The sequence below is a fragment of the Aquarana catesbeiana genome, linkage group LG13, assembly GCF_042186555.1.
Source record: "Aquarana catesbeiana isolate 2022-GZ linkage group LG13, ASM4218655v1, whole genome shotgun sequence".
Classification (NCBI taxonomy): domain Eukaryota; kingdom Metazoa; phylum Chordata; class Amphibia; order Anura; family Ranidae; genus Aquarana; species Aquarana catesbeiana.
The window spans coordinates 5,245,345-5,264,968 of NC_133336.1; the positions used below are offsets into that span (position 1 = coordinate 5,245,345).

A 19,624-nucleotide genomic window follows, 5' to 3' on the forward strand; every position below is an offset into this window, starting at 1 on the left:
ATGTGAGCGGGGTGTTTTTTCGGGGAGGGACACTGGCAGCATTTGATGGGCACAGTGGCAGCGTTTAATGGGCACAGTGGCAGCATTTGATGGCACAGTGGCAGCATTTGATGGCACAGTGGCAGCATTTGGGCACAGTGGCAGAGTTTGATGGTACAGTGGCAGAGTTTGATGGTACAGTGGCTGCAATTGATGGCACAGTGGCAGCGTTTGATGGGCACAGTGGCAGCGTTTGATGGGCACAGTGGCTGCAATTAATGATTTTTTTTTTCAAAATTTTTTTGCGCCCCCCCAAAAAATTTGAGCACCAGCCGCCACTGCCGCCGGTGATGGAGAGCAAGAGAACGGGAGGCCGCCGCCGCCGATCAGAGGAAAGCCTCCGGTGATGGGGTAAGTGTCACCGACCGACGGGAGGGGGATGGCAGACTGTTTGCCGCCCCCCCAAATTTTTTTCCCACCGGCCGCCACTGGTCAGCACCCTTTTCATGTGCAGAGGTTGTGGCATAGAGCGGTTTTGTTACCTGGAGCGGTGTATTTCTTCTTCAAAGCTGTCATGGTGGGTGTCGCTGGGAAGGACTGCGGACCTCTGTTCAGCCTCCCTCCTGTACACAGACAGGAAGTTACGTGTATGATGTCATTTCCTGGACCGGAGCGGTCCTTCTCTAGAATCAGTGCTGGGGAAAGGTGTTCAATCAACTGCAGTGGATTAGAAAGGAGACATCCAGGGTCTAATAGACCCCAAGTGTCTCCATAAAGAGAACCTGTCACCTATATGCTATCACATAGGGGGGTATTGGTCCCGCTTAAGGACCAGCCGCCATCATTATACTGGGGCAGGATGGCGCTCCTGGGCGAATCGCCGTAGGTGTACGTTGGCCGCTTTAAGAACGACAAGGGGCCCACAGCACTACGCCGGAGCCAATGTGTGCGGCCGGTGGCCGCGATGTCCGCTGGCCACCTGCGATCGCTCCACAGAGAGCCAGAACGGGAATCTGTGAATGTAATCAGACAAATCCCATTTCTTACAGGGGAGGAGAGAGAGATCTGCTGTTCCTAGTGATCAGGAACAGCGATCTCTCTCCTCCTCCAGTCAGTCTCCCCCCCCCCACAGTTAGAAACACCTCCCCAGGGAACACATTTAACCCCTTGATCGTCCCCTAGTGTTAACCCCTTCCCTGCAAGTGACATTTACACAGTAATCAGGGCATTTTTATATCATTGATCGTTTTATAAATGTCAATGGTCCCAAAAATGTGTCAAAAGTGTTGGATCTGTCTGCCGCAGTGTCGCAGTCCCGCTAAAAATTGCAGATCGCCACCATTACTAGTAAAAAAAAAAAATTCCATAAATATATCCCCTGTTTTGTGGACGCTATAACTTTTGCGCAAACCAATCAATATACGCTTACTGGGATTTTCTTTTACCAAAAACATGTAGCAGAATACATATCGGCCTAAACAGATGAGAAAATTTAATTTTTTTTTATATTTTTTTATTGGATGGTTTATAGCAGAAAGTAAAAATTTTTTTTTTTTTTTTTTTTTCAAAATTGTCGGTCTTTTTTTTGTTTACAGCGCAAAAAAATAAAATCAGCAGAGGTGATCAAATGCCACCAAAAGAAATCTCTATATGCGTCTGAGGTCTACGACCTTTTTGAGAGAGATTTAGCTAGCTTTTTGCACTTTGTATGCAACGTTTTAATATGTCTTTTGTATTATATGTTAATAAAATTTATATATAATTTTATAATTGGTGCCTATAAAGTCCGTTCTTCCTTGCTTTTTCATTTAAATAAATTGACCTATAGGACGTGGCACTGCTCTACCTAATAAATTCCCACAGTTCCATCCTGTGGTGGAATTTGGCACTTTTTCAATCTAACATAACAAATTAGAACTACCAACATGTATTTCTCTAGGGTGTCTTTCAAAAAAATCAAAATAATATTTTGGGGGGTTTTAAGTAATCTTCAGGCCTAAAATGATGTTTAAAACATGAAAAAAATGGCACCAGGACTCAAGTGGACCTTTAGGAATCTTCTCTACTGGAAATCATTGGGGACGCTAGGAACCTTCTCCCCTGGAAATCATGGGGGACATTAGGAGATCTTCTCCACATCCCCATAGACACACTCCTAAACCTTGTGGACGGCCTTCCCAGAAGAGTTGAAGCTGTTATAGCTGCAAAGGGCGGAGCCAACTCAATATTGAACCCTCCGGACTAAGACTGGGATGCCATAAAAGTTCATGTGTGTGTAAAGGCAGGCGTCCCAATACTTTTGGTAATATAGTGTATACATTGGACAAAGCACTTTATTGCACATCAACTGTACTGGAAATCATTGGGGACGCTGGGAACCTTCTCCCCTGGAAATCATAGGGGGCACTAGTAATCTTCTCCACTGAAAATCAGGGGGGGGGGGGGCACTAGGAGCTTTCTCTACTAAAAATCACAGGGAACACTAGGAACTTTCTTCACTGAAAATCACAAGGGACATTAGGAATCTTCGCCACTGGAAATTACTAGAAACCTTCTCCACTGGAACTCATGGGGGACTGTAGGAATCTTTTCACTGGAAATAATAGGGAACACTAGAAACCTTTTCCTCTGCAAGTCACAGGGAACACAAAAAACCTTTTCCACTGGAAATCGAGGGGGGACACTAGGAACCTTTTTCACTGGAAATCACAAGGGTCACTAGGAATCTCCTCCACTGGAAATCACAAGGTACGTCAGGAATCTTCTCCAATGGAAATCATGGGGAACACTAGGAACCTTCTTCACTGGAAATCACGAGGGACACTAGGAACTTTCTGTACTGGAAATCACAGGGAACACTAGAAACCTTTTCCACTGGAAATTATAGGGGGCTCTAGGAATCTTCTCCACTAGAAATAACAGGAAACACTAGGAACCTTCTCCGCAGGACATCAAGAGGGGCACTAGGAACCTTCTCCACCGGAAATCACAAGGGACACTAGGAATCTCCTCCACTGAAAATCACAAGGGACATCAGGAATCTTCTTCACTGGAAATTATGGGGAACACAAGGAACCTTCTTCACTGAAAATCATGGGGAGCACGAGGAACATTCTCCACTTGAAATCACAGGGGACACTAGGAATCTTCCCCACTGGAAATCATGGAGGGACACTAGGAACTTTTTCTACTGGAAATCACGGGGAACACTAGGAACCTTCTCCACAGGAAATTATGGGGGGCATTAAGAACCTTCTCCACTGGAAATCACAAGAGAAACTAGGAATCTCTTACACTGGAAATCACGGGGAACATTAGGAACCTTCTCCACTGGAAATTACAAGGGACACTAGGAAGCTTCTCCATAGAAAATCATGGGGGGACACTAGAAACCTTCTACACTAGAAATCATGGGGGAAACTAGGAACTTTCCCAACTGGAAATCACAGGGGACACTAGAAATCTTTTTCACTGGAAATCATGGGGGTCACTAGAAATCTTTTCCACTGGACACCATAGGAAAATTTAGCAATCTTTTCTACTGGAAATCACTAGGGAACGCTAGGAACCTTCTCCCCTGGAAATAATGGAGGAAACTAGGAACCTTCTCCCCTGGAAATCACAGGGAACACTAGGAACCTTCCCCACAGGAAATCATGGGGGTCACTAAGAACCTTCTCCACTAGAAATCACAAGAGACATTAGGAGGGACAGTAGAAATCTCTTCCACTGGAAATCATGGGAAACACTAGGAACCTTCTCCCCTGCAAATCACAAACTTCTCTGAAGTTCACTGAAACCCAGGGCAGTCCGGCACATCCCTAATAGTTATTGATGTTTCCACGTTAAAATAAACTTTATTGAAACTGTAAATTTATTGCACTGCTGCTCAACTGAACTTGCGAGTGGTAAATTGCTTACGATCATATCTGCGATTTTCAGAGAGGGCTCTGCAACTTCCCAAAGCACCTTGTCTGGTGGTTGTGGGGGTCTGTGGGCGGGGGGCTTATTGAAATCTGGAGGCTCCCAGATTCCAGCAGCCCCCCCTCTGTGAATGAGCATTGGGTACATGTGAATACTCATTCACATGGGGGGCAGAATCTGGGGGCCCCCTTGTTAAAGATCCGAAGGGCCTGGGTATGGATGGGGGTGGGGAACCCCCACGCTGGTTTTTTTTTCCTTTCTTTTTTTTCACAAGTCGCACACAAGTCACGTGTTTATTATGCAGAAGTGCTTTTATGCGACTTTTGAGGGTTAACTTTGAAGTCTATGGCGCCCAAGTTGCATGAAAGTCGGACCAAAGTAGTGCAGGAACTACATTAAAGCCGCTCCGACTTTAAGTCGCACAGATATGAACGGTACTCATTGGGAAACATGGGTTGCGACTTGTCCAAAGTCACATGACAAGTCGCACAAAATGAGAATGGGGCTAGAAATCATTTTTTTTCCATTAAAGTGCCTGTCTTTATAACCAAGACTGTGTCATAACTTTTGTTTTATTATATATAGAATTACAAGAATAACGAATAATAAAAGATACAATGACAACACAATAAAGAACAATACAAATAATGAAGACTGATAACTTCCCCTTCCCCACAGTCCCACTGCGATGATCCAGAAAGCGGACTCACCTTTTTATTGCTTTGTAGCAGAGAATAACCACTATAAAGAGGACTACGGCCGCCAGGACGATGAGCAGGAAATGCCACCACGTCTCCTCTACGCAGCATGCCGGGATTGTAACTGCAAAAAAACAAAATTGACCAATCAGTAAGAGGGCTCTGAGTTGCCCCGCCCCCAAGGAATCAGCAGCTAGCATGCATCAGTTCAGACTAGAGTTGCCACCTGTCCGGGATTCACCCAGACAATTCAGGTTTGGGGTCATGTGTCCGGGGTTCAAACTGCCTGAAACCCGGACACATTATTCAGACTGGACTATGGCTTCCGAGCAGGGTTGCTGGCTGCAGTTGTCTAAGCTGAGAGTGTCTGTTACACTCTCTTTCACACTGCCCAAAGCCGACACTAATGCCGCGTACACACGGTCGGACTTTTCGCACATGTCATGTGTAGGGCAGCTCATTCATTTCCATAGGGTGCCCAACATGTGAGAAACATGGAAAAGATGTCGATCGTGATCCAGCCAAATGCATTTCCAGATACTATAGTGAGGTGGGACCTGGGAACCCTGGGTTGATTGCCAGGGCCAGGTCTCTTTGGGTGGCTGTTGTATCGGAGTTGTCTGAGGAGCTGTGGCAGGAAGCTCTGGATACCTATCTGGTCTCTGTCATCTCTTCCACGAATAAGATGATTCAGCTTAGATACCTCCACCAGATGTACGACACACACCGGCGAACGCACAAGAAAGACTCTGCAGTGTGTCACAAATGTATGGGGGGTGGAAGGAACTTTTATTCACATGGTATGGGAATGCCCTAGGATACGGCCCCTATGGTCTAGGGCAGGGTTTCTCAACCAGGGTTCTGTGGAACTCAAGGGTTCCTCCAATGGTTGCTTAGGGTTTCTTAAACAATGACCAATTTTTGACTCTCAGATAAGTTCCCAGTGACACCAATGATCTTTTTAGCCATCTGTAGGGGGAAAATTCTTCCCCAAGACCACAGATGTAAGAAGCACTCTTCCATTGACCATCCCACTGATGTATCATGAGTTGTAGATATAGCAATTTTTAACAGGGGTTCCCTGAGACCGAAAGATTATTTCAAGGGTTCCTCCGCGTTGAAAAGGGTGAGAAAGTCTGATTTAAGGTGACTGAATTTATATCAGATAACTTTGAGCCTCCCTAACATATAAGCTCTCCTTTACGTTGCCTCCTCTGTGTCTTTGACCAAGAGGAGGTAGACGTATATATACTAAGTTGTTCCTCAGGATTTTATATTTTGGAGTACGAAAACATACAGCTCGGCGATGGATCTACGGAGAACAGCTGACAGTGGGGATGTGGGTAAAGGTAGTGAATGTGGACGGACTTTTATACCGGATGACGTATGAGGCCAGGGGAGCTTCCAAGAAGTTCAGGTCGGTATGGTTTAGGTGGGTTAACTCAAAGAATACACTAGAGGAAGATGGGGCTCAGAGCAGCGACCAAAATTAGGAGCAAAATCCAGCTGGCGAGGTTTCACCGGAGGGTGAGGGTATAATGAGTACAATGCACTGACAATGATGAGGATGAAGGGATTTAGGGTGCTTTACACTATCCTATTGCCCATGGTTCTAAGTTACAACATTGAGACACTGGCAGAGGTGGGGGGGGGGGGTTCTGACCCTTATGGGATGAGGAGGGACATGCTGCCTCTTTCCTCCTGAAGGCACTGTTTGGGTTTTAACCACTTAACCCCTTGCCTACTGGGCACTTAAACCCCCCTCCTGCCCAGACCTATTTTCAGCTTTCGGCGCTCTCACATTTTGAATGACAATTACTCAGTCATGTAATACTGTACCCAAATGAATTTTTTTGTATTTTTTTCATACAGATAGATCTTTCTTTTGGTGGTATTTGATCACCTCTGTGATAAAATTTAGCAAATTATTAATTTTTCTTCATAAATTTTGGCCACAATTTACAGGCAGTCCCCGAGTTACGAACGACTCCTACTTACGAACGGCCTCAAATGCCGGCCACCTGTGCTTCACGCGGGTCTTGGATACCATTTGAGCACTTTTCCGAGCACTTCCCACACTGCCGTACTACGCCCCAGATAACATAACAAGCGCTGGGAACATCCCACATCCACGCACAGGCGGCAGTTACAATTACGAACGAAGTGTTCCGACCAGAAGTTACACTTACAAATGCAGTGTTGCGACTTACGAACAACTTCGACTTACGAACAAACCTTTAGTCCTTATTGTGTTCGTAACTCGGGGAATTCCTGTATACTGCTACATATCTTTGGTAGAAATAACCCAAATTAGTGGATATTATTTGGTCCGTGTGAAAGTTAGAGAGTCTACAAGTTATGGTGCAAATCATAAAAAATTGATCACACCTGATGTACTGGCGGCCTCATCTCATTTCTTGCGACCCGAACAAGCCAGGAAAGTACAAATACCCCCCAAATGACCCCTTTTTTGAAAGTAGACATTCCAAGGTATTTAGTAAAATGCATGGTGAGTTGTTTGATGTTGTCATTTTTTCCCACAATTCTTTGCAAAATGAAGATTTTTTTTCCCCCACAAAATTGTCATTGTAATAGGTTATTTCTCTTACATGACATGTGTATACCACAAATAACGCCCCAAAATACATTCTGCCACTCCTCCTGAGTATTACGATACCACATGTGTGGGACTTTTTCACAGCCTGGCCACATACAGAGGCCCAACATGCAGGGAGCACCTTCACGTGTTCTAGGAGCATAAATTACACATCTAACTTGTTGACTACCTGTCAGGTCCCACACTTACCAGACAGGTGAGTCCGCTTGGGCAGAGGGTAGGCTCCCTTACGTATCCGATTCGGGGCCCCTGATAGAGTAGACAGGAGGCCACGAATGCGGAGTGGTATGAGGGCCTGTAGTAGGATCCTGGAGCACAATGGTCTGGCAAGCAACCGGTAGGTCTTCAGACTGGGTAGAGCAGATGCTGGGCAGGAACTGATCAGGCTGGTCACACACAGGCAGAGGTCGGCAACGGGCTGGCAGCAGCGGTACAAGAGGGTGAGGCAAAGACAAGGTCAGACAAGCCGGGGTCGGGTTCAGGCAGCAATCAAGGATAGTCCAAGGGGTAGCCGGGTCACAACGGATAAGCACAACAGGGAAACAGGAACTCAGGATGATCACGGACAAGGTACAGAGCTGTTTGATCAGGCAGCACTGGGTCAGCATAGAGGCAAGCCTTAAATAGGCCGATTGGCGCCAAAACGCCGCGCACGTGCGCGCGCCGATTCGCCAAAGCGCGCCGCGCCCCCGCACGCGCCCGAGCGCGCCCCCGACACCGGCGTGCACGCCCACCGAACCGGGTCGCGTCACAAGCAGCGCCCACAGGCGGACGCGCGCTAACGCGAACGCGCGCTAGCGCGAACGCGCGTACGCACGAACGCCCGGACGCCACCCCGCACGCCACGGTCGGCCAGCCCAGACACACCGGCGCCCCCAGGGACACGCGCCCCAGCACGGACAGAAACGCGAGCGCCAACACGCCCCGGCGCGCCCCGGCGCCCAACCAGGTAACCTCTCTGACAGTGCCCCCTCCTCAAGGGCAGACTCCGGATGCCCAGCTGGGCCATCTTTACGGGATGAGAGGTTTTGAAGGATTGAAGGAGATCGTTAGCGTGCAAATTGTTTTCTGGTTCCCACGAATTGTCTTCGGGACCGTAGCCCTTCCACTTCACCAGATATTGTACCTGATTGCGCCTTCTTCTACAATCAAGAATTGCTTCCACTTCAAACTCCTCTTCGCCATCAACCTTGATCGGTTTGGGTGGACCAATGCAACGACCAGGAAAGAAATTAGGCGTGACCGGTTTTAAGAGAGAAGCGTGGAATACTGGACGAATTTTCAGGGAATTGGGGAGGTCCAATTCAAATGCCACATTGTTGATCTTCCTTTTGATCAAGAAAGGACCCAGGTATTTGGGACCCAGTTTCCTGGATGGACAAGCTAGCTTGAGGTTTGCGGTGGACAGCCAGACAGAATTGCCAGGTTCTAGCATAAGTTCTCCTCGCCTCTTTCTGTCGAAGATCCTCTTATAGTCTTCCTGAGCCTTGGTCATGGTTTCCTGTAGCAACTTATTGTTATTGGCGAAAAAATTCAAGGTCTCGGAGACTGCAGGAACAGGGCATTCCGGAAATGCTCCAGGTAGGAAGGATGGGTGGAAACCGTAGTTGGCATAGAACGGAGACTGATTAGTCGCTGAATGTAAAGAGTTATTATAAGAAAACTCTGCGATGGGAAGCAGGGAGGCCCAGTCATCTTGGGAAAAAGCTGAAAAACGGCGGATGTATTGCTCCAAGGTTTGGTTCGTCCTCTCGGTTTGTCCATTGGACTGAGGGTGGTAGGCCGAGGAAAAGGACAACTCGATCTCAAGGGCACCACAAAGGGATCTCCAGAACCTGGAGGTGAACTGGACGCCTCTGTCCGAGACTATATTGGTCGGGACTCCATGTAGTCTAACGATCTCTTTGATGAAGATAGCGGCGGTCTCCATGGCTGAGGGGGTGCCCTTCATGGGGAGGAAATGGGCCATTTTAGACAACCTGTCCACTACAACAAAAATGGATGAAAAACCCTCTGATGGTGGGAGCTCCACGATAAAATCCATAGAGATCATGGCCCAAGGTCTCTCTGGGACTGGTAATGGCTTCAGTAGGCCCCATGCTCTTGACCGGCTAGTCTTATTTCTGGCACACGTATCACAGGACTCCACATATGCCTTACAATCCCTGGTAAGATGAGGCCACCAGAAGGAACGTTGGACAAGGTCAATTGTTTTTCGTGTGCCGAAGTGACCCGCAAGTTTGTGGTCATGGCACAAGCTTAGTACCCGTGCTTTCAGCTCCTCAGGAACCACAATCCTATTCTTGAACCAGAGCAGTCCATCCTTGGCACAGGCTTCAGCAAGTGGGGGCATTCTCGAGGAAGCTCGCCTGATTTGAGAAATTATGTCTTCCTGTAGAACGAGAAAATTTCCAGAAGGAAGAATGGTGTCTGGGGACAGGGTTCTTTCAGAGTCAAGGAACATCCGGGAAAGGGCGTCGGATTTGACATTCTTGGATCCAGGTCTGTACGTGATGTGGAAAATAAATCGCGAAAAAAAAAGTGCCCATCTGGCCTGCCGGGGTTTTAATCTCTTGGCCGTTCTTAGGTACTCTAAGTTTTTATGGTCTGTGTAGACCAAGATGGGATGTGCTGCACCTTCCAGGAGATAACGCCATTCTTCCAAAGCTGCTTTAATGGCCAGAAGTTCCCGATCACCCACATCATAGTTTTTCTCGGAAGGAGAGAGCTTACGTGAGAAGAATCCCACTGGATACAGGAGTGCTTTGGCACCCTGTCTCTGAGACAGTACAGCTCCGACTGCCACTTCGGAGGCATCCACCTCCAGGACGAAAGGCAAGGCAGGATTGGGATGTTTAAGAATAGTGGCTGAGGTAAACAACGTTTTGAGTTTTCCAAAGGCCTCTTGTGCTTTAGGGGTCCAGTGGAACCGGCACCCTTGTTTAATGAGTTCCGTAATGGGAGCTATGATTGAAGAAAATCCCCTGATGAACTTTCTGTAGAAATTGGCGAAGCCAATAAAACGTTGTACCCCTTTCTTGTCAGTCGGTGCAGGCCACTCCAGAATGGCGGATACTTTCTGAGGATCCATTTTAATGCCATCAGGAGAGATGATTAAACCCAAGAATTGGATGGATTGGAGCTCAAATTCGCACTTCTCAAGTTTGGCGTAGAGCCCATGCTGTCTTAGCCGGGAGAGTACAGTTCGTACATGTCTGCGGTGCTCCATCAGAGAGGCGGAGAAGACCAGGATATCATCTAGATAAACGATGATGTATAAATCCAGTAAATCATGAAAGACATCATTAACAAAGTGCTGAAATGTTGCCGGTGCGTTGCACAGACCAAAAGGCATGACAAGGTACTCATAATGACCAAATCGGGTACGAAAAGCTGTCTTCCACTCGTCTCCTTCTCTTATACGGATCAGGTTATAAGCTCCACGGAGGTCTAGTTTAGTAAACACGGTAGCAGATCCTAACCTCTGAAACAGCTCAGGAACCAAAGGTAGCGGGTATCTGTTCTTTATGGTAATTTTGTTAAGCTCCCGGTAGTCAATGCAGGGACGTAGGGAATGATCTTTCTTTTCTACGAAGAAGATGCCTGCCCCAGCTGGAGACGTAGAAGGACGAATGAACCCTTTCTTCAGGTTTTCGTCAATGTAAGTCTTCAAGGTGCCCAGCTCCTGCTCAGTTAGGGGAAAGATCCTACCAAAGGGGACTTCGGTACCTGGTAGAAGTTCTATTGGGCAGTCATAGGGTCTATGTGCTGGAAGGGTTTCTGCCCCCTTCTTACTGAACACGTCTAGGAAATCCCGGTAGGGTTCAGGAAGATCTTGGTAGAGTTTAGTTTCAGAGTCCATGCACAGACATTGGGAAGAGATTGGTGGGGTTCCCCGTAAGCAGTTTTGTCTACAATATTCGGAGGAAAACTGAACCTTGCCCGTAGCCCAGTTGATGCTAGGATTGTGGGCCTGTAGCCAAGGTATCCCTAGGATAATTGGGAAGAGAGGAGAGGAGATGACATCTAGGCGTAATAGTTCCTGATGTTCCGGGCCAATGGTGGCCAAAAGAGGAACCGTTTCTTGGGTGACGGGTCCGGAACGGAGGGTGGAACCGTCTGCTAGAAAGACTGCCAGTCCTTGGGCTTTAGTTTGAGTGGGGATATGGTGAGTTTCAACGAAGGTCCGGTCAATGAATCCACTGCATGCCCCTGAATCAACGATGACCGGTACTGGGATGCTCCTTCCAGGTAACTGCAAGACAATGGAGAGAGTTAAATGGCTACCGGTACTAGGTAGGACAGGTGCACACAATGAGGAAGACGGTAGACACTTACGCCTCTTATTGGGGCATGCTCTTGCAAAATGACCGGGCTCTCCACAGTACAAGCACAAGTTGAGTGTGCGTCTTCGGGTCTTCTCTTCTGGGGTCAGAGAGGGACGGAGCAGTCCCAACTGCATAGGCTCCGAGCCTTCCTGGGCGGAAGCGGATGAGACCAATGGAGCTTGGTGCGAGGCACTAGGGGCCCTGGGCAACATCCAGGTAAGACGTGGATGACCAACTGATCTTTCAGAGCGTCTTTCCCTGAGGCGACGGTCAATTTGGATAGATAAATTGATGAGTTCCTCTAGGGTCTGGGGAACCCCCACTCGTGCCAGCTCGTCCTTTAGAGGGTCAGATAATCCCAGCCGATATTGGTGACGCAAGGCAGCGTCATTCCACTCCGTGTCGGCACTCCAACGCCTAAACTCCACGGCGTAATCTTCAGCCGCTCTGCGACCTTGTTGGAGGGAGTGCAAAGTGGCTTCAGCCGTTGCCGTTAGCTGAGGGTCCTCGTACAGTTGGGACATGGCTAGGAAGAAGTCACTCACGGAATCAAGGGATTGAGCCTTTTGTTTCAGCAGATTGTGGGCCCAGGTTTGAGGTTCACCCGTCAACAAGGATATGATGAACCCCACTTTAGTAACTTCCAGGGAGAATGTACGGGGTTGTAGGGCAAAATACAGTTCGCAAGCGTTGCGGAACGCTTGGAACTTACTGCGATCTCCTGAAAACTTCTCGGGTGGCGGTACTCTGGGCTCTGGTGGAAGCATCACTACAGAGGGTGCCGAAGCCGAATTGGACGCTGCTCCTGAAGGAGAGGCTGAGAGGGCCTGGACCTGCCCTTCCAATCTAGTGTAGCCTTCTTGCAGACTTTTAACAGCTTGAGTGAGGCCCGCTAGGTGCCTGCACAGTTCATCCATGGGGGAGGCCCCCTGCCCGGACTCAGTCATGGCTGCCTGATACTGTCAGGTCCCACACTTACCAGACAGGTGAGTCCGCTTGGGCAGAGGGTAGGCTCCCTTACGTATCCGATTCGGGGCCCCTGATAGAGTAGACAGGAGGCCACGAATGCGGAGTGGTATGAGGGCCTGTAGTAGGATCCTGGAGCACAATGGTCTGGCAAGCAACCGGTAGGTCTTCAGACTGGGTAGAGCAGATGCTGGGCAGGAACTGATCAGGCTGGTCACACACAGGCAGAGGTCGGCAACGGGCTGGCAGCAGCGGTACAAGAGGGTGAGGCAAAGACAAGGTCAGACAAGCCGGGGTCGGGTTCAGGCAGCAATCAAGGATAGTCCAAGGGGTAGCCGGGTCACAACGGATAAGCACAACAGGGAAACAGGAACTCAGGATGATCACGGACAAGGTACAGAGCTGTTTGATCAGGCAGCACTGGGTCAGCATAGAGGCAAGCCTTAAATAGGCCGATTGGCGCCAAAACGCCGCGCACGTGCGCGCGCCGATTCGCCAAAGCGCGCCGCGCCCCCGCACGCGCCCGAGCGCGCCCCCGACACCAGCGTGCACGCCCACCGAACCGGGTCGCGTCACAAGCAGCGCCCACAGGCGGACGCGCGCTAACGCGAACGCGCGCTAGCGCGAACGCGCGTACGCACGAACGCCCGGACGCCACCCCGCACGCCACGGTCGGCCAGCCCAGACACACCGGCGCCCCCAGGGACACGCGCCCCAGCACGGACAGAAACGCGAGCGCCAACACGCCCCGGCGCGCCCCGGCGCCCAACCAGGTAACCTCTCTGACACTACCTATTACACTTTTGAAGACCCTGGAGCACCAGGACAATGACACGTGACACTGATGCGGCACTGATGACAGATGGCACTAATACGTGGCACTGATGACACGTGACACTGATGACAGATGGCACTAATATTTGGCACTGATGACATGTGACACTGATGTGGCACTGATGACAGGTGGCACTGATACGTGGCACTGATGACACGTGACACTGATAACAGATGGCACGTGACACTGACAGATGGCACTGGGGACAGGTGGCACTGATAGGTGGCACTGGGGACAGGTGGCACTGGGGACAGTTGGCACTGATAGGTGGCACTGATAGGTGGCACTGGGGACAGGTGGGGATGTGTGTTTTGTGTTAGTGTGGCACTTTAATGATTTTTTCACTCACGCTGCAGCTGCAGGTTGCTCTCCCTCCTCACACACAGTCTCTGTGTGAGGAGGGAGCGCCGGCAATGAGAGATGATCTCATATGTTTACCCTTCAGATCATCTCTCATTGGACACTCCGATCGATGTCTGATCCTGATGTCTTGTATGTATAAAGTAATATTTTTGAAAAAAAATGACATTGGAGGTTGTGAGGGATGCAACGGATGCCGGCGCCCTCTCTTTTCTTAGGAACCATTGACAGCAGAAAGGTGTCATATAAAGTGCCTTGAAAAAGTATTCACACCCCTTGAAATTCCCCACACTTACAACCAAAAACGTAAATGTATTTTATTGGGATTTTATGTGATAGACCAACACAAAGTGGCACATAATTGTGAAGTGGAAGGAAAATGATACAAATAAATATGTGAAAAGTGTGTGGGGGGGGGGGGGGGGCATTTGTATTCAGCCCCCTTTACTCTGATACCCCTAACTATAATCTAGAGGAACCAATTGCCTTCAGAAGTCACCTAATTAGTAAATAGAGTTCACCTGTGTGTCATTTAATCTCAGTATAAATACAGCTGTTCTGTGAAGCCCTCAGAGGTTTGTTAGAGAACCTTAGTGAACAAACAGCATCATGAAGGCCAAGGAACACACTAGACAGGTCAGGGATAAAGTTGTGGAGAAGTATAAAGCAGGGTTAGGTTATAAAAAAAATCTCCCAAGTTTTGAACATCTCACGGAGCTCTGTTCAATCCATCATCGGAAAATGGAAAGAGTATGGCACAACTGCAAACCTACCAAGACATGGCCGTCCACCTAAACTGACCGGCCGGGCAAGGAGAGCATTCATCAGAGAAGAGCCAAGAGGTCCATGGTAACTCTGGAGGAGCTGCAGAGATCCACAGCTCAGGTGGGAGAATCTGTCCACAGGACAACTATTAGTCGTGTTCTCCACAAATCTGCCCTTTATGGAAGAGTGACAAGAAGAAAGACATTGGTGAAAGAAAGTCATAAGAAGTCCTGTTTGTAGTTTGTGAGAAGCCATGTGGAGGACACAGCAAACATGTGGAAGAAGGTGATCTGGTCAGATGAGACCAAAATTCAACTTTTTGGCCTAAAAACAAAATGTTATGTGTGGCGGAAAACTAACACTGCACATCACCCTGAACACACCATCCCCACTGTGAAACATGGTGGTGGCATCATGTGGTGGGGATGTTTTTCTTCAGCAGGGACAGGGAAGCTGGTCAGGGTTGATGGGAAGATGGATGGAGACAAATACAGGACAATCTTAGAAGAAAACCTGTTAGAGTCTACAAAAGACTTGAGACTGGGGCGGAGGTTCACCTTCCAGCAGGACAACGACCCGAAACATCCAGCCAGAGCTACAATGGAATGGTTTAGATCAAAGCATATTCATGTGTTAGAATGGCCCAGTCACAGTCCAGACCTAAATTACATTGAGAATCTGTGGCAAGACTTGAAAATTGCTGTTCACAGACGCTCTCCATCCAATCTGACAGAACTTGAGATATTTTACAAAGAAGAATGGGCAGAAATGTCCTCTCTAGATGTGCAAAGCTGGTAGAGACATCCCAAAAAAGACTTGTAGAGAAAGGGGGTTCTACAAAGTATTGACTCCGGGGGGGCGCCATACAAATGCCCCTCCCCCCACACATTTTTCACAGATTTATTTGTATCATTTATCATTTTCCTTCCACTTTACAATTATGTGCCACTTTGTGTTTATCACATAAAATCCCAATAAAATACATTTATGTTTTTGGTTGTAACATGACAAAACGTGGGGAATTTCGAGGGGTATGAATACTTTTTCAAGGCACTGTATAGAGGTGATGGAAATAACACTTCAATATATAAATGTTGGGATGAGCAGGGACCGTACAGACAAAACTTTGTTCTGAACTGTTGGCCCATTCCTTCTCAATGCGGGTAGTTTGGGGTCTCTTGATTTTTAATGCTGGAACGGGGTGGGGAGTTTTTTTTTTTTAGCTTTTCTTTTATGACGGTTTTGCTTGAAATGTGTTCTGTTCCCTCCTAACATTCTTTCCTATAATGAGATGAGAACGCCCCTTTCCTACAACACTTGGCGTTTAGTTATCACTCATTTTGAGGGGTTACTTGTTTATCCCCTGGGTAGGGGGGGATGTTGGGGGATCTTGAGTTGGGTTTTTATTCTTGCTAATCGTTTCAGGTGTGTAATCGTTCACAGACCCGATCGTTAATCACGGACTTGGCGGTCAAGTCTCATTGCTTCTACTACTTGCAGATGTCTAATCTCTTCCAGACCTTCAATAAAAATCTAGTTTACTGTTATCAACCACTTCAGCCCCGGAAGGATTTACCCCCCCCCCCTTTCTGACCAGGCCATTTTTTGCGCTACAGCACTGCGTCGATGCGGTCGTGCGACGTTGTACCCAAACAAAATTGACGTCCCTTTTTTTCCCCACAAGTAGAGATTTCTTTTGGTGGTATTTGATCACCTCTGTGGTTTTTATTTTTTGCGCTAATAAAAAAAAAAAAAGCGCGACAATTTTGAAAAAAACGCAACATTTTTTACTTTTTGCTACAATAAATACCCCCCAAAAATATATTAAAAAAAAACATAATTTCTTTCCGTTTTAGGATATGTATTTTTCTATATATTGGTTTGCGCAAAAGTTATAGCGTCTACAAAATAGGGGATAGATTTATGGCATAGTAATGGCGCCGATCTGCGATTTTTAGCGGGACTGCGACATTGCGGCGGACAGATCGGACACATTTTCAGACCTAAAAATAGCCACTGATTACTGTATAAATGTCACCGGCAGGGAAGGGGTTATCACTAGGGGGGGCGATCAAGGGGTTAAATGTGTGTCCTAGGTGTGCTTCTAACTGTGGGCGGGATTGTACTGACTGGGGGAGGAGACCGATCGTTGTTCCTAAGCAGTAGAAAGAACAGATCGGTCTCCTCACTCCCAACAGAACGGAGATCTGTCTGTTTACATTGACAGACCCTCCGTCCTCTCCTTCTCGGGAGCGATCACGGGTTGTCAGCTGCCATCGGCCACACGCATTGGCTCCTATGTCACGCGGCGGGCGCGCGCCCCCCTATACTCCTTAAAGCGATTTGCGCAGGAGTGCCATTCTGGCGCTCTTCAATCGAAGCAGGCCGGTTGGCAAGTGGTTAAACCACCTGACCTCCAGAAGTTTTTATATGATCAGGCTATTTTTTTGCTATTCAGCACTGTGCTACTTTAACTGGTAATTGCGCGGTCATGCAACATTGTATCTAAATGAAATCAATATCATTTTTTTCACACACATCACAGCTTTCTTATGGTGGTATTTGATCATCACTGGGTGGGGTGGGGGTGGGGGGTTGTTATTTTTTGCGATATAAATGAAAAAAGTCAGAAAATTTTGAAAAAAAAAAAAACAATATTTTTTACTTTTTGCCATAAAACATATCCAATAAAAAAAAAAAATCGAATTTCTTCATAAATTTTGCCCAAAATGTATTCTGCTACAAGTCTTTGATTAAAAAAAATCCCTTTTATCCCCCTGAACTGGAAAAACCCGCAACCCCCAACTATTAGTTGCCGGCTCCATAAAGTAGAAGAAATCAATCAGATGGAAGATCTGATACTTTTTTTTTTCATCCCCCTCCCCCTCCATTCCTTCTTCTTTCTCTTTATAACTTTTTCTATTCTGTCTTTCACTGTCGTTTTCTTTCTACTTAAAAAAATAGTTGGGAATTTACGGCTCCATAATTTTCGCTGTAAAGTTTACTTATTCGTCTTGATACCAGAAGGAAATGTTTTGTAAATACTTCCTTGATGTGAATGTTTTTTTTATTTTCCAACACTGAAATTGGGCAGGTGACTGTTCTGTTTGCCTTATTTGTTGTTAATGTGGCTCATATACTAGCAATGTGATGTTTTGGATCTGTCATTCCCTGGCATTAAATAAAACAAAATATTTGAAAAACAATTAAAAATCCCAATAAGTGTACGTTGATGTTTTGGATCTGCCATTCCCTGGCGTTAAATAAACAAAATATTTGAAAATAAATGAATAAATAATAATCCCAATAAGTGTATATTGATGTTTTGGATCTGCCATTCCCTGGCATTAAATAAACAAAATATTTAAAAAAAAAATTAGATAAAAATCCCAATTAGTGTAAATTGATGTTTTGGATCATTCCCTGGCGTTAAATAAACAAAATATTTGAAAAAAATAAATAAATAAAAATACCAAAAAAGTGTATATTAATGTTTTGAATCTGCCATCCCCTAGCATTTAATAGACAAAATATTTGAAAAAAATAAATGGATAAAAATCCCAATTAGTGTAAATTGATGTTTTGGATCTGCCATTCCCTGGCGTTTAATAAACAAAATATTTGAAAAAAAAAATCCCAATAAGTGTATATTGATGTTTTGGACCTGCCATTCAGTGACATTAAATTAAAAAAAATATTTGAAAATAAATAAACATCCCAATAAGTGTATATTGATGTTTTGGATCTGCCTCTCCCTGGCGTTAAAAAAAAAAAAAAAAAAAAAAAATATATATATATATATATATATATATATATATATATATATATATATATATATATATATATTTTTTTTTAACGCCAGGGAGAGGCAGATCCAAAAAAATACAATTATTGGGATTTTTATATATATATATATATATATATATATATATATATATATATATATATATATATATAAAAAATCCCAATAATTGTATATTGATTGGTTTGTGTGAAAGTTATATCGTCTACAAACTATGCGATATATACTGGAATTTTTATTTTTTTTAATTCAATATGAAACCAAAATCAAGAACACGGAGACCTCAAACTAACTGGAGGAAAGTTCAAAACTAATCTTAGAAAGTATTATTTTGCTGAAAGGATAATTGATGGTTGGAATAAACTACCAACTGAGGTAGTGAGACAGTCAACAGTTCCCCTCGGCTCACATCTGTGCGCGTGGCTGCGGGAAAACGCACTGCCCTGGTGAATCGCTCTGGGCTGCCATTCATTCTGAATGGCACCCCATGCATGTAAAATCGCAGTACGTGTGCAGGAACCGCAGGGAAATCGCAAAAAGACCATGCAATTTCCCTGCGGGCCGTGTTTTTTTTTTTGTGAAAAGGTGAACGCACCTTTTGGTTGCAGAAACGCAGGCACGGCAGCCCATTCACTTGTTAATATGTGAATCTAGCGGAAATGGCTCCAAACGCGCTTGGAACAAACAAAGATCAATACTCAGATAAAAATGTTAACCAAAAAATAAATAAATAAGAAAAAAAAACCCCTTACCTCCCAAAAAAAATAAAAAATGGGTAGACTCGATGGACTACTCGGTCTTTTTCTGCCGTCGTTTCTCTGTTTCAATTTTTTTCATACAACTAATGGCGGCAAACAGCGACTAATAATGGGGCTGCAATAGTGCGGTGGGCAATCTGACACTAAGGCTCCATTCACACCTGAGCGTAGCGCAGCGACAGATGCTGCACTGCATTTTAGTTTTCTTTTTTGTTTTTTTCTTTTTTTGTGGAGCATTTTTGGAGCAGCGCCATTCATTATTTGAACGGGCCTCCCTCCGCTCCAAAAAGGCTCCAAAGAAGCTCATGTACCAAACCTTGGCTTTGAGCCAAGAGCGTTTGGCATTTCGAGTTTTGCCTCGATTTTAGGGGCGTTTTGTCGCTCGATGATCGCGGGCAAAAATCACACCTCGTTTGGGGTTCTATTAAGTGTCAGTTAGTGTCAGATTTTCAGCCGCAATGTCGCAGTCCAGCTTTAGGTCGCTGATCGCCGTCAGTACTAATATAATAAATAATATAATAATAAATAAATAAAAATGTCAGTTCTATACTTGAATTGTATTGTAACTGTACTGTCTGCCCTGTCTGTCTGT

The 19,624-nt window shown here is 46.1% G+C and overlaps 1 protein-coding gene across 1 annotated transcript in view; it reads right to left on the reverse strand.

Annotated features, from left to right (window-relative positions):
• Positions 1-19,624, reverse strand: part of PRIMA1 (proline rich membrane anchor 1) — a 107,496-nt gene that overhangs the window by 37,803 nt on the left and 50,069 nt on the right. The window contains exon 4 of the mRNA XM_073609882.1: positions 4,614-4,725. Within this exon, the coding sequence (XP_073465983.1) occupies positions 4,614-4,725 (112 nt within the window). The remainder of the gene's footprint in view (positions 1-4,613; positions 4,726-19,624) is intronic.